This window comes from Microtus pennsylvanicus, chromosome 19 (genome assembly GCF_037038515.1).
Source record: "Microtus pennsylvanicus isolate mMicPen1 chromosome 19, mMicPen1.hap1, whole genome shotgun sequence".
NCBI lineage: Eukaryota > Metazoa > Chordata > Mammalia > Rodentia > Cricetidae > Microtus > Microtus pennsylvanicus.
This window is the reverse complement of record NC_134597.1, coordinates 8,094,019-8,108,825: the sequence shown is the minus strand read 5'-3', so window position 1 is coordinate 8,108,825 and position 14,807 is coordinate 8,094,019. Positions and strand designations below refer to the sequence as shown.

General features: G+C 37.1%; 1 protein-coding gene across 3 annotated transcripts in view; it reads right to left on the bottom strand.

Annotated features, from left to right (window-relative positions):
* Positions 1 to 14,807, bottom strand: part of Phf14 (PHD finger protein 14) — a 127,008-nt gene that overhangs the window by 95,720 nt on the left and 16,481 nt on the right. For all 3 annotated transcript variants that reach the window (XM_075953871.1, XM_075953869.1, XM_075953870.1), the window contains one exon: positions 4,849 to 5,008. In XM_075953871.1, the coding sequence (XP_075809986.1) occupies positions 4,849 to 5,008 (160 nt within the window). The remainder of the gene's footprint in view (positions 1 to 4,848; positions 5,009 to 14,807) is intronic.

The window sequence follows — 14,807 nt, the reverse complement described above, 5'->3', positions numbered from 1 at the left end:
ATAAGTTAGTTTTGATTTCTTTAAATTGCCCTTAGCTATTATTACATGATTACATATCTATCTGTTTGCTTGCAGTCAAAATTTTAAATAGCTGCCTGAAATTTAAATAGCAGATATGCATAGTTTGTGTAAGAAAAACAGTAAAAGTTAGATGGCAAGTCTCTATAAACTTTGTGAATATATTAACAAATTTTGCTTTATCTCATCTTTAAAAGTTCTGATTTTAATATGTAATGTGTTTTAAACAACTAAGAGTCACTCTATAGAGGTATTAAGGAAAAGTTATAAAACTTTAACATTTTTATCATTTTTTACAAAAAAAAGAATCTATCTATAGTTCTGAGATTTTTTTCGACAGAACATTTTAATCCAATCTCCCAAATTCATTATGCGGAGTTCAATATAAAGATAGCATCTCAACAAGCAGCCGCTTTCTCAATTTAACCTGTGAGGTTTCTTCATGCTCTAGTGATGTATCAAATGTGGCTGTTCTCTACAGGAGTTTATCTCTGATAAACCCAACGGCTGGCTGCTTGCTTTCTACTGACCTTCTTAGCACACATCGGAACAAGCCACAGGAGCAGTGGAGATTTCTGTGTGACTGGCACACAAATGTGTCATTCTGCCCAGGCATGCACATGAGGACACCAACATGAGTCCTTATTAAAACATGCGGCAAAGTCACTGAAAATCACTAAGACAATTTAGCCCTTCGAGCACCTGTTTGTTCACATATTTCAGAACTTATGTAAAGAAGTTGGGAAATCAAAACAACAAGAAAATCTTTCTTATTACTTTATCATCCATTTTGCTTAGAGTTATGATGACAGATGTTGATTGGGAAAAGGAGCAGAAAACAAGAATCACAAAACCACCGAAAGACAGAGGCAGACTGTCATTCAAGAGCGGCAATGCATTCAATTACATTCATATATTGTTTATAGGCAGGCAACTCTAAGTAGCAATATACTTCCTTGAAGAAACTCTTATGTCCCAGTAGAAACTACACTGATGGAATAATTTTCAAGTACATTTTCTGTGAAGTACCACATATTTAAAAAAATATACAGCATGTTACTTCCGTTCCTTCATCCCAAAGCCAATGACTAGGTTTCTCCTAGGTACAGAGCATTACACAGACAATCTGGAACGCAGATGTCTGTGAAGTGCTTAGGGCAGCGTGTAGCTCACTGTCTTCCATCAAGGAACATTAACTACAAGAAAAATAAAAATGTCTGTTTCCTATGGGTAGCAAATTGTTCTTCTCATTTTGCAAAGCATGCTTTCAGAAGATTGATGTCTTTAAATACAGCAAACAATGAGGCTGAAGAAATCCAGTGCTCTCTTACTTCTACTGTATGATAGTGCTTACTGCACAGAGAAAAGGCCAATGACTCAGAGTCATCCTGCATTCCCAACACATAGGAGGACAACCTACAGAGGCTGCAAGGAGCGCAGACACAGGTTGTTCTTTCTTCCACAAGAGCCACTCAGTCTCACTTTAGAGTGTATATATTTTGCTTTGCTTTGTTAAATAAACTTCTGTTTAAAGTGGAAGCAGGAAAATAAATATATTTTATATATGATTATATTGATTATATATTTTAGATATGATTATATTGATTATATATGATTGAATGAACGAATGAATGAAATTTATCTCCTGGCACTGCTGAAGAATGCATAGGTAGCCACTACATTGCGGTTCTGTGGAACTTGTCCATATTGGGTTTCATGCTTTTAAGTTGATGAGGACGACTGACCAGGTCTCTTCCTCAAGAGGGCACCAGATCTCATTAAAGAGATTGTGAGCCACCACGTGGTTCTGAACTCAGGTCCTGTGGAAGAGCAGGCAGTGCTCTTTACCACTGATCTGCTAAACCTTCTATTTAAGAAATGTAAAAATTCAGCCAGGCTGTGGGGGCACACGTCTTTAATACTAGCACGCAGGAGGCAGAGGCAAGTGGATCTCTGAGTTTGAGGCTAGCCTGGTCTACAGAACAAGTGCCAGGGCAGGCACCAAAGCTAACACAAAGAAACCCTGTCTCGAAAAACTACAAAAAAAGTAAAAACTTAATTTTTATTTCAAGAATTCCACAGCTATTTTCTCACATTGAATCATTTCCCACATAGATATTATGAATCACATCAGTAGAGGAGAATGTATAGTCAAATCCATACAATAAATCAATTTCAAAACTCTTTTCGCCTGTCTATGAAGATAAAGGACATGTCCAATTTTTATGTTTTTCTTTCCTCTTTTTTGGCCTTAAATCAAACTGGCATTACATGCTGCAAAATATATAAATGCCCAAAATTTCTATCCTGGCCTTTGGCCTCCGTGGGACTTTGGAGATATATATATATATATATATATATATATATATATATATATATATATATATATATATATATATATAGCAAAACAAAACACACAAGCGTTTAAATAGTCTGCTACAGAACTGTACCTCTCTGCCCATTCATTGAGTACCTAATCTGTATATATAATATGCACAGTCGTTAATATGAATATTTTTACTTTAATAGCAACGCTTAAAGTGCTTTCTTTTGTCTCCTTTTGGAAAACATTACACGTTACTTTGTAGAGCATGACAGCACAGAAAGACACTTTGTCAATACAACTTTTAAATTAACAGGAAAACCAAGTAAAATGAATTCTCTTCCTCAATAGGAAGCTGGGTTGTTTTTTGTTTGTCTTGTTTTTCTTTTTTCAAAATGGTTCACCACAACTGAGTATTCAAAGTTTCAATATTCAAGACAGAAATTACCAAATGGCATGTATACTGCAGCGCCTACTCAGAAGAAAGCAGTAGTAGCAGCTGCATTGATAGCCAAGGGGACATTTACTGTCCACCAACTACATCAGGAACTGTCTTACATGAGTTGTACCACTTAAGCTTCTCGAAAGTACTACAAAACGAAGGCATAGTAACAAGGCTAACGAACTCGCCTAACGTCATGGTAGAATAAAAACAAACAAAAAAATAAATCTAAATAAGGCAAATCTACTTGGAACGCACATATTTCTTAATGCTTTACTAAATCCACAGTTATAGGTCATAGCCCAAAAATTCCATGTATAAAAACGAACAAGTTCTAGTCTATATATAAAAAGTACTTGCTACTATTTTAGTTCATTTCTTTTCTTAGGAGATGAGGGGTTGTCTGGATCCTGAGCACACAGGGTCCCCTAAGATCTCATTGTAGATTCTATGTTATCTGAGCAATTTACCAAGGCTATATTTCTCAAGAGTCTGGTTAATAATTGAAACAAAATGAGAAAGATATTTTTCTTAAGTTTACTAAAGTAAACTTATTACATCTAAGTCTAAATTTTATTTGTGGACTACAAATATGTTTTCAGTGTTAAAAATTGATGAATATTATGTTGTTTGGTAATTCTTGCTGTTATTACTAAAATATTAAACATTCTTATATAAAACATCCTAAGTGACAGAGAACTGGCTCAGCACTTAAGCACATACTGCTCTTGAAAAAGAGCCATGTCTGGTTTCTAACACCCAAATCAGGCAGCTTACAAACATCTATAACTCCAGCACCAAAGATTCAGAAAACCTTTTCTAGACTCTGCAAGCACCTGTATTCATGTGCACATACCTACACAGACACTTAATATACATAATTTTCAAATTATAAAAAAGTTAACTTTTAAAATTCTAATGCCTTGTCAAAATAAAAACATAAAAACATGAGTGTCTCTTCTCTTATTGACAGCACTGAGGTAGATAGTTGTCAAAACACACAAGACTGGGAATAACTTATATACTGTAGTCAATCATCCCTGGGCTCATAGGGAAAACAAATATAAATGATGTTGATACTTTTATGATGATAACTGTTCAAATGTGGCAGTGGCCGTGAGTGTGACTGCAGTGGAAAGAGCACAGGTCTTCGTGCCAGCTATCAGACCATTTGTTGCTCGGCTTCACAGTCATGCTTTAATATCTACTCTGCAATGATGTCATTTAGAGAATGTGATGTTGTTACCGCTACAGTTGGGCACTGGAACTCAGCAATACAGAGCACAGAAGGACAGACAGGGTACATCTGCTACAGTACAGCCACATGGTCATACCTTATGACCTCACAAGCCTGGCCCAGCCTTGAGATCACTTTTCACTGTCCTCTCAGTAAACATAGCATATGTAAGTAACAGGCTTCAAAAAAAGTTGCAGCTCCCCCTGCAGGCACCTACTTTTAAGAGCTGAAGACTGGCAGATAAAGCAGAAAAGTTTTCTGGCAACCAGTAGGCTACAACTAGTCCTTGGGACAAAGTTCATACTCCAACCAATGTCAGGAAAGAGGTCATTCCTTTCATTTTGGCATTCCTTGATCTATGTCATCCCTAGAATTTCCTTGAGTAGCTAATTTATAACTTCCATATACTTTCAGGGCATAATTTTAATAATACATATTATTAAATTTCTCCATTTTTAATCATTGTATGTTATATTCCTGAAGTGAGACAGATCTGGGTTCTAATTTCTCTGTTTACCAGATTGTAGACTTGTGCTTATACAGAATTTAAATGATGTAAGTCTCGGGCACTATCCTTATAATCTGAGAAACAACCACTGCTTCTTCACAGGCTCATTAAAAATAATTGGGATGATGAATAAAAAGAACGAATCCAAGTACTTGAGAGGTCATCTTTCTTATTCCCCTCATCAATCTATAACCTATTGGTCAAGTCACAAGATGGGACGAAAAGCGTGTGACTCAAAAGTCATAAAGGGAAGAAAAGGGAGCTCCAAACCAGGCATGTTATAAAGAAGGCATATGAACACAACATAATGGGACATCAACCTTCCAGCATCAGTTTCCTTGAAAATTCCATCCTGATTAGGACATAGCTCGCAGCTAGGAGAAACACCACATTTACAGGCATCACAAAACCAAGGCTCAGTGGAGTTTTCAGAAGCCGAGCTCATAATAGAGTCACTCTCCCCATCAACTCCGTAACATCCTAAAAAAAGAAAGAAACAGTTAGGATTCAATAGGGGTTGTTTTTTAAACTCACTTTTGTAAAAATCAAAAGAAAAGGAAAAAAAATGGAAGTACAGAAAAATTCTGGAAAAAGAAATGATTTATAACTGACATAAAAATAGAAATAAAATAGTTTTGCAAAAATACTATTTCACCTTACAGCTATGACTTACTTAATCCATCTCAAATAAAAATTGTTAGCCCTATGCTATCCCAAAGTTTTATAATAACACATTTCAATATACTCAAAGTCTTATAAGAGAGTGCCAAAGAAACAGTTTTAAATGAATTAAATTAGCACACAAGCAAAGAGATCAAAATTCATTCCTTTCTTTAAATATTAAATTTCAGTCAGCAACCACCATCTTCATTGCTTATGTGTAAGCACAATTTTGCAACACAAAATCATAAACTGAAAAGACTTAGGATTTTCTTGTTGCTGCAGTTACTGTTATCTATAAAAGAGCAATAACTAAAATCTATTCAAAAAACATAAAAGAAACAATAAAAATAAAACTTTTTCTCAATAAGCATTCTAATACTACAGGGAGAAAAAAATCTACTTTCTTTACAAAATTATGCTCCTTTAAAGCCAATTATTTCAAACCAGAAGAAATCTGTATTCAAAGTAGACAATTAGCAAGATAAGAATGGCCGCCAGAGGCTATCAAATTTACTAACTTTATTCAGTAAAATCAGGACACCGCACAGCAGTCCACGTATTTTTTATTTATTTATTTATTAAAGATTTCTGTCTCTTCCGGGCCACCGCCTCCCATTTCCCTCCCCCTCCCCCAATCAAGTCCCCCTCCCTCTTCAGCCTGATTGCAACCCACGTGTTTAACGCGGTTTCAATTCTTTCTAAAGAAACATGCTGCACATGGCAAACATCTGTGGAGTTCTCAAACGCCTACAAACACTCATGCCGATGGCTCTGCACTCATTCGCAGACAGTCTTCCTTTGTGGCCCAGAACATTGGCACTCTCCCTGTCCGAGGACATCCGGTACAAGAGAAGACCTTCAGTCAGCCTCACTGTTCCAGAAATCTGACGCATAGTGTCTTCAGAGTTCAGCATTTACCATCTGACCTGCTATACCGCCATATTTTTGTCATACTCTCAGTGTTTACTGAGCTCTAAACCAAAATTCTGGCACTTTATACCAAGACAATCTAATTCAAACCAACTAATGACTAGATACATGACTACAAAGATTTAAAAATATGTGTTTCTTTCATTCAAAACATAAGTTTATAAAACTATTCTTTCATCTGGTAAAACATTAAATTTCAAAAATTTATAAGCAAAAACTCATTATCATGTATGTTAACTAATTTCAAGTGCAAAAACACATTTAATAAAAGTAATCTATGTAAACCATATTTAAGGAAAATATTATATAAAATGTCTAATCGTCTTGAATTTTACAGAGATCATGACCCAAATAAGTAGAATTCAGATTTCTAAAGAGACCAAATACTCTTCTGCCTTTTAGCTACGTAGCTCTGCACAGACTGAATCTCTGAGGATTGGGAATCTTATTGGTAACATGTATTATTTACCAACATTTATCGTATCTCTTAATATTAAAAAGAAAAAAAACAGAAAAGTTGCCACCGTAATTTGTATTTAAAAACCTGCATTTAACAATAAAATCCATATTCCTCCAAAATGTTTTAAATAAATAACATTGTTCAAATAACATGGGTTAGTTCCATGAAGACTTAAGTCCCAATCTGCATCATGCAAAAAGCTGGGTCTTTCAGCACATGTCTATGATCCCAGCACTGAGGAGGCAGGCACAGGAAGATCCCTTGAGCTCACTGGCCAGTTAATCTAGCAGAATCAATAGCTCCTGACTAAGAAACCTGTCTGGGAAATAAGGTGGAAAGCAACTAAGAAAAACATCTAGCTAGCACTGACCCCCTGACCTCTATTCAAATATATTGTATGCACCTGCACACACATATCCCGCCCACATACACCAAAAACCACATATAGGAGTAACTTACTACTATTATTCTGTTAAATGAGCATGCAATAAAATTACTCCATATCTCACTATACTCACAGATCACCTCATCACACAAGCTTCTTTTTGCAGTAGACAGTTGTAGGCCCATATTTCTGTATGGTACAAGAGCCATAAGCCCGGTCTGAGGTGGTCACAAACTCTGCAGACAAGCTGTCTCTGTTTAAGAACAGCCAGGATGTACTGCTCCTAATTTCTTTTGTTATAAATGCAGATCTCCTGAGAAGAGATGTTGGCTGAAACTGGTCAGGATGTTTGGTGCTTATTTCTTGGTAATTTGGAGGAAGCCTTATAGAGATGCTAATTCATCGCCTACATGACTGCTAGCATACAGGCCGATGAGGACGTGACTAAAAGCCCATTCACCTGGTTACCTAGGAGACAGCCTAATGTGTTTTCCCGCTCAATTTATGTGATGATATATAAGGTGTTTGGATAATAAATGAGAGATCTTTGGAGAGAGATCTTGCCCTTCCATGATTACCATGTAAGCTGTCTGATCATTCCTCGCAACTCCGTTCCAGTCCAGTTAGGGAATCTGTGTTGGACCCACACGGCCTCCGACAGACAGTAATTACCAGAATAGAGAATTCTAAATGCTTAGTGCTAAATAAATGTCTATATCACTATCACACAGACACACACACACACACACACACACACACACATCCTTAAGGCTCAGAAGTCTATGGGGAAGAGGGAAGTAGGAGACTGTAAGAGTTAGCTGTGGTGGATAACTTCAAGGAAAAAAATCCCAGCATAAAGAAAGTGAAAAATAGGACAAAGTCCCATCCCCACGCAAAAAAATAAAAACAAAAAAACCCTACTTGCAATTAATAGCTGCTGGGAGAGAAAAATCAGTTTTCTCCAATCAATGGGTATATTAATCAGACTCTATGACAGGTTCTACGTTCAGGAGTGGTCAACAAACACAAACTTGACTCCATGGTTTTACTGTCGTTTTATTTTTTTTAAGAGAAAGAACTAGTTTTTTCTTCCGGTCGCAGGCGCTTCGGGAGCCGCCGATTACCGTCCAGCCATGGCCAAGTCCAAGAACCACACCACACACAACCAGTCCCGGAAATGGCTCAGAAACGGCATCAAGAAACCCCGGTCACAAAGATATGAATCTCTCAAGGGGGTTGACCCCAAGTTCCTGAGGAACATGCACTTTGCCAAGAAGCACAACAAGAAAGGCCTGAAGAAGATGCAGGCAAATAATGCAAAGGCCATGAGCGCACGTGCGGAGGCCATCAAGGCCCTGGTGAAGCCCCAGGTGATGAAGCCCAAGGTGCCAAAGGGCCCCACCCGCAAACTCACCCGTCTGGCTTTAATTGCTCACCCTAAGCTTGGGAAGCGGATTAGAAGCTACATGGCCAGGGGTCGTAGGCTCCAAAAAACAAAGCCCAAGGTTCAAGCAAAGGCAGAGGCCTCAGCTGCAGCTCAGGCTCCCAAAGGTGCCCAGGCCCCTGTGAAGGCCCCATAAAAAAGGTCGCAGTCTGCCAGTGTGAAGACAGATGGACTGGTGTGAACACCTACACAGTATTTGCAGATGTTCAGGACCTTATGCTGTCTTTACAAATAAACTTGAGGCAAGTTCTGTTAAAAAAAAAAGAGAGAGAGAGAAAGAACTAACACGAAGTTAGGTAAACAGGGGGGTTGGAGAGACGCCGAAGAGCTGGAAGAGGGGAAAGAGTATGCTCAGGTTATATTATATGAAATTCTCAAAACAGAAAAAAAAATCTTAAACATTAATAGCTGCAATACCTTGTTCATAGCAACAAAATGTTAGAAGAAAAAATGAGAAATATTCTTTAATACAGCAAGTCAGTAGTTTATGCTGCTGAAAAATATTTTTGAAAACTTGAAATAAATATTTAAACTGTGAGCCGGGTGGTGGTGGCACACACCTTTAATCCCAGCACTTGGGAGGCAGAGGCAGGCGGATCTCTGGATCTCTCTGAGTTCAAGGCCAGCCTGGTCTACGTGAGCTAGTACCAGGACAAGAACCAAAAAGCTACGGAGAAACCCTGTCTCGAAAAATTAAAAAAAAAAATTTAAACTGTAAAAAAAAATGACAAAAATTTAACGCCCAATCAACAACAAGAAATCCCAAGAAGCAGGAAAGACAAGGAAAATCAAACACTTCAGAATTCTTTTTCCAGAATAGGAAGAAAAACGAGTGGAACACTTAGTTTTCAATATCATACGTGATGTGATAGCTATTCTTAGCTGTCAACCTGACTAAAGTTGGAGTTAACTAAAACCCAAGCAGTTCGTATATCTTTGAGGGATCTTTCTTGATTGAATCATTTGAGGTGGGAAGACCCATGCTAAATCCAAATCTTCTGAGGTGGGAAGATCCAACTTAACTCTGGCCACACCTTCTGATGGCAGGCGATATAAAAACATGAAAGAAAAAACTTCTCTTTGCCTGTTTGGTCTTGCTTTAACTGACAAAAATATTACTTCCCTGGTCTTTATACTGAAGACTAGCTGAGACATCAGCTTGGAGGGCTGAGCAACTACTATGTTTTAGACTTTTGGTCTGGAGACAGCCATTGCTGCACTAGCAGAAACACAACCTGTAAGCCTCTCTGGTAAATCCTGCTTATTTTATAAAGACACACACACACACACACACACACACACACACACACACACACACACACACACATTCTGCGGTGGTCTGAATGAGAATGGCCCCCACAGGTCTATATTTGCAGCTTAGTTTCCCGTTGATGAACCATTTGGAAGAATTAGGTGTGGCCTTGTTAGAAATGTGTTTTGGGGGGTGGGTTTTCAAGTTACAAAAGCCCAGGCCAGGCCCAGTGACTCTCTTCCTGCTGCCTGTGGATGAGTGCAGTTCTCAGCAACTTCTCCAGGACAGTGCATGGCACCACATTCCCCACAATGATGATAATGGTCTAGCCCTCTGAAACTGAAAGCAAGCCCCCAATCAAATGCTTTCTCTTAGCAGAGTTGCCTTGGTGATGGTGTCTCTTCTCAGCACTCTAACTGTAACTAAGACAGAATCATTTTATGAATTCTGTTTTTCTACAGAACCCTAACAAATACACCTAAAAACCATTAACAGAAAGACAGCAGGAAATATAAAAACTAGTTGGAGATTAAGCAGCATGCTTTCAAAGATGTGGATCTTTTGTAAAAAAAAAAAAAAGGAATCTCAAGGAAGTTTAAAATATTGTGAAGTAAATGAAAGCAAACATTTAACTTATCAAAATGTACCAGATGGCATTGCAGGTAAAACGGAGAATTAGGCAGTATCTTCTTATATACTCAGGAAATAAGAAAAAGAGTAGCAAGAATAGAGAGCACTACACACAGAAATGCTGGGGGAGTAGCAGAAATCACAAAAAAAAACCGACAGGACAGCGAGAGTGTGGGAAGAAGGACAGCTCAGAAAAATAAGCAAGGACTTACTGAAAAATACACCAAAAAACATGGAAAGGAACTCTAAGACTTGGCAAATGGGATTGAATGAAATTAAAAAGATTCTGCAAGCAAAGGAAACAACTGACAAAGCAAAGAAACAGCTTACAGATTGGGAGAAAGCCGCTACAATCAAATGACATTATCAAAGATTTACAATATACTCTCCAACAACTGAAGAATGTATATTTTGTTCATCAGTATTTAGAGCTTTCTCTAGAATAAACCAAATATTAATTAGATCAAAGAGTATATTTTGAGAAATTCAAACACTGAAATCATGTATCTTTTCTATCTAATTACAATTTAATGAAACTAAAAATCAGCAAGAACAGGAAATTACAAATATAGAGGAGTCTGAACAACATACTGAAAATGTTAATCAAATTTATTTATTGAATATGAGTGTGTGTGTGTGTGTGTGTGTGTGTGTGTGTGTGTGTGTGTGTGTAATGTGTAGGAGCATAAATGTGTCATAATAAGTATGTGGAGGTAAGAGGACAACCCACAAAGCAAGTTCTCTTCCACTAACATATTGTGTGATGTTTTGTTTATGTTGTGACAAATAAAGTTTGCATGGCGTCAGAGGGCAGGGCTAGCCACCAGTTAACCATAGGAGTCTGAGGTCTGTACAGAGACAGAAAGTTTCGATAAGGAGGGGCAGAGAAAGGATCTCAGCCTTTTTGGACAAAGGAACTGAAGACCTAGGAAGGGACTGTGGTTCTCTCTCTGCTTCTCTGGTCGTTCAGATTTTTATCCCAATATCTGACTCCTGGTTTTTACTGATAAAATTAATTAGATGTATGCTTCAAATATATGGATTCCAGAAATCAATCTCAGTTTGTCAGGGTTTACAGAAGGCATCCATATCAACTGTGCACCCTCGCTGCCCCTGTATAACATATTAAAACGAAACAGAACAGTGGGCTACTGAGGAAATCAGAACACAAAATTAGAAGTCCTTGAAATAAAGGGAAACACAGCAAACCAAGACAAGAAAAAAAGCAAATGGTCATCTTCAGTTCTTAGAAAAGAAACCATGCCAAACATTGAATTAGCAGAAACAAACAATAAAAAACAAAACAAAAATAAATCAGGTCTAAAAGAACAAAAGAAAGATGATGGAGGTGGGTCTTGTATTTATCTGTTGCTTTCATTGGTTAATTAATAAAGAAAACTGCTTGGCCCTGATAGGACAGAAATTTAGGTAGGCGGAGTAGACATAACAGAATGCTAGGAGAAAGAAGCCGAGTCAGGCAGTTGCCATGATTATCCCACTCCAGACAGACGCAGGTTAAGATCTTTCCTGGTAAAGGGATGGGAGGAGAGGGGAGGGGAGGGAAAGAGAAGGGAGGGGAGTGGAGGAGAGGGGAGAGGAGAAGAGAAAAGGTGGGGGACAAAACTGCAACCCAATATACCTGAACAGTGATATAAATATCCTCAACAAAATGTTAGAAAATCAAATTGAAGAGCATATCAAAAAAACTCATATATATCCCATAACCCAGCTGGTTTCATCCCAGGTGTAATTATATGTAAATAAACATCAATCAACTTAATAATAAATGAAAAATATCATAAAATCATTCCAAGAAATGTAGAAAAAATTAATGAACATCTCTTCATGACAAGAACTCTAAAAAAATTAGCTATACAAGGATCAACTCAATATGATACAGGCTATGTATAACAGTCAACATCATAATGAATAGGGAAAAACTGATAGTATTTTCTCTAAGATCAGGAATAAACAAAAGTGTTTAATCTAAACACTGCTTCTATTCAACATAGTGCTACAATCTTTAGGAAGAACAATTATGTGTGAAATAGAAAAGTTATAAAAATAGAAAAACAGAATAAAATTATGTTTTATGTGATATAAAATATATCTCTATATAAAAGTATCTACAGATATCAACAATATTAAAACAGATAAACTCCATTAAAAAAAACAAGATACAGAATGAAAACACAAAGAGCAATAGTTTTTCTACATACCAGTAATGAATTTTGTACAGGAGAAATCATAGCATGTCATACCCAAAGTGAACTACAGATTCCATAAAATCCCCCATCAAATTCTAATGACATTCTCCAGAGTTACCACAAAAAAAAAAATCCCAGGATTCATATGGAAATATAAAAGACCCTAAATAACCAAGGCAACCTTAAGTACAATGATTAAAGCTGGGGCATCACAATATCTGATTTTGAAATATATATGAGAGCCATAATTATGGGACCAGCATGATTGACCTAAAACAGATACAAAGATCCAGAAGGAAGAGATGAGAGAACCCTTCTATACAACTACTTTCAGCTAATTCTCCAATGTTTCAATAGCACACAATATAGGGGAAAAGAGCATCTTTAATAAATGTTGCTGGGAGACAGGATACAAACATGCATGCAGAAAACTGAAACCAGATTCCTACTTCTCAGCTCAAAACAAAAGTCTAAATGCATAACCCAGAACTAAGAACTAGTAGAGGAAAATATAAAGAAACACTTTAAGATAGTGATGCAATGATTTTTTGGGACAAGAGTCTGTGAGAATGAGAATAAGAACGGCCTCTGTCATTTCATATATCTGAATGTTTGAATCACAGTTAGTGGAACTGTTTGGGAAGGATTAGCAGGTGTGGCCTTGTTAGTAGAGTGTGGCCTTGCTGAAGAAGGCGGATCACAGAAGGTGGGCTCTGAGGTATCAAAAGTTCAAGTCATTCCCAGCTAGTGCACACTCTCCTCCTCTCTCCCCCATCCCTGCCTTGTGCATGTGGGTCAGATGTAAGATCTCAACCACTGCTCCAGAGCCATGCCCGCTTGCTGCCATGCTTCCTGTCATGATGATCATGAACTCTACTACCCTCAGGAACCATGACCCTCAAATTAATAGCTTTCATTTGCACGCTGCCTTGAACATGGTGCTCTACACAGCAACAGAAAAATAACTGAGTCTAACACCACGAAAAGCAAAAACTAACAAATGGGATTACATCAAAGGAAAATGTTCTTGACACAAAAGAGCAACATTAAAATAAAGTACAGAGATAATCAACAGAAAGGAAGAAGATATTTGCCAAATGTTTTTATCTGACAGAGGTCTAATATCCATAATATAAAAAAATCAGCAGTCAAAATCCAAGTAATCCAACTTCCAACTGAAACATATAGGAAAATAACATAAACAGAAATGTATCTAAAAAAGAAATACAAAGAGCCAATCAATATATGAAAGAAATGTCCTGTCTATTTTACTAGCCATGGCAAAGTGAAAATACCACAATAAGGTATCACCTTATGCCAGCTAAAATAGCAATGATACAAACATAAAATAAAGTCAGTTGGTGGTGGTGCACACCTTTAATCTCAGACTTGGGTGGCAGCGGCAAGCAGATTTCTCTAAATTTGAAGCCAGCCTAGTCTACAAAGCAGAATCCAGACAGCCAGGTCAACTCAGAGAAATCCTGTCTCATAAACTTAAAAAAAAAATAGAGTGGGGATATTGAAAAAAATGAAACAACTATATATTGTTGTAGGTAGACCTATTATATAATCCAGCTACCCACCTTCTACCTATACATCCAAAGACTAGGAGGTCAGCATCAAGAGTTATTTGCATGCCAAGTTTATTATAGCACTAGTCACAAAATACCTAATATATATTCTGTATAGATACCTGTCAATAAATTAACAGTAAGGAACAATGACATATCTGTATAATGGAGTACTATTCAGCTATGAAAAAACTGCCACAAAAGTCATTTAATGTGATAGAAATGAAAGATATTATATTTAATGAAATAAGCCAAAAACAGAAAGACCATGTTCTCTTAACCATTTGTGGAAACTTAAGAGAAGTTGGAATGAACGTAGAAAAGGAATTTACAGGAATTGAGCAGGGTACCAGAGGACAGAAATCAGAAGAAATGGGCATAATCAAAAAGTATTTCTGCATACTTGGAAAAACACAGTGAATATTCTTAATTTGTACAAGTCATAAGTGTTAATAATAAAAAAATATAATGAAAAAAGATTACATTGCATTTCAAATTGCTCGATTAGGATGTTCAAATATAGTATCAATTAATTAATTATGCAACATGAAGATTTACTCAAGAGTGGAAAACTACAGTCCTCCTTTTACAAGTCAAATAGTAGCTAGCTCTCAGAAACACTTACAAGCACCAGTTCAGCAGCACTGACTGCTTTCTTGTGCCCCTCTTCCATCTGTGGAAACAGGACTGTGACTAGGAAGCATGTACTTGAATAGGGGTTACACTGACACCAAGCA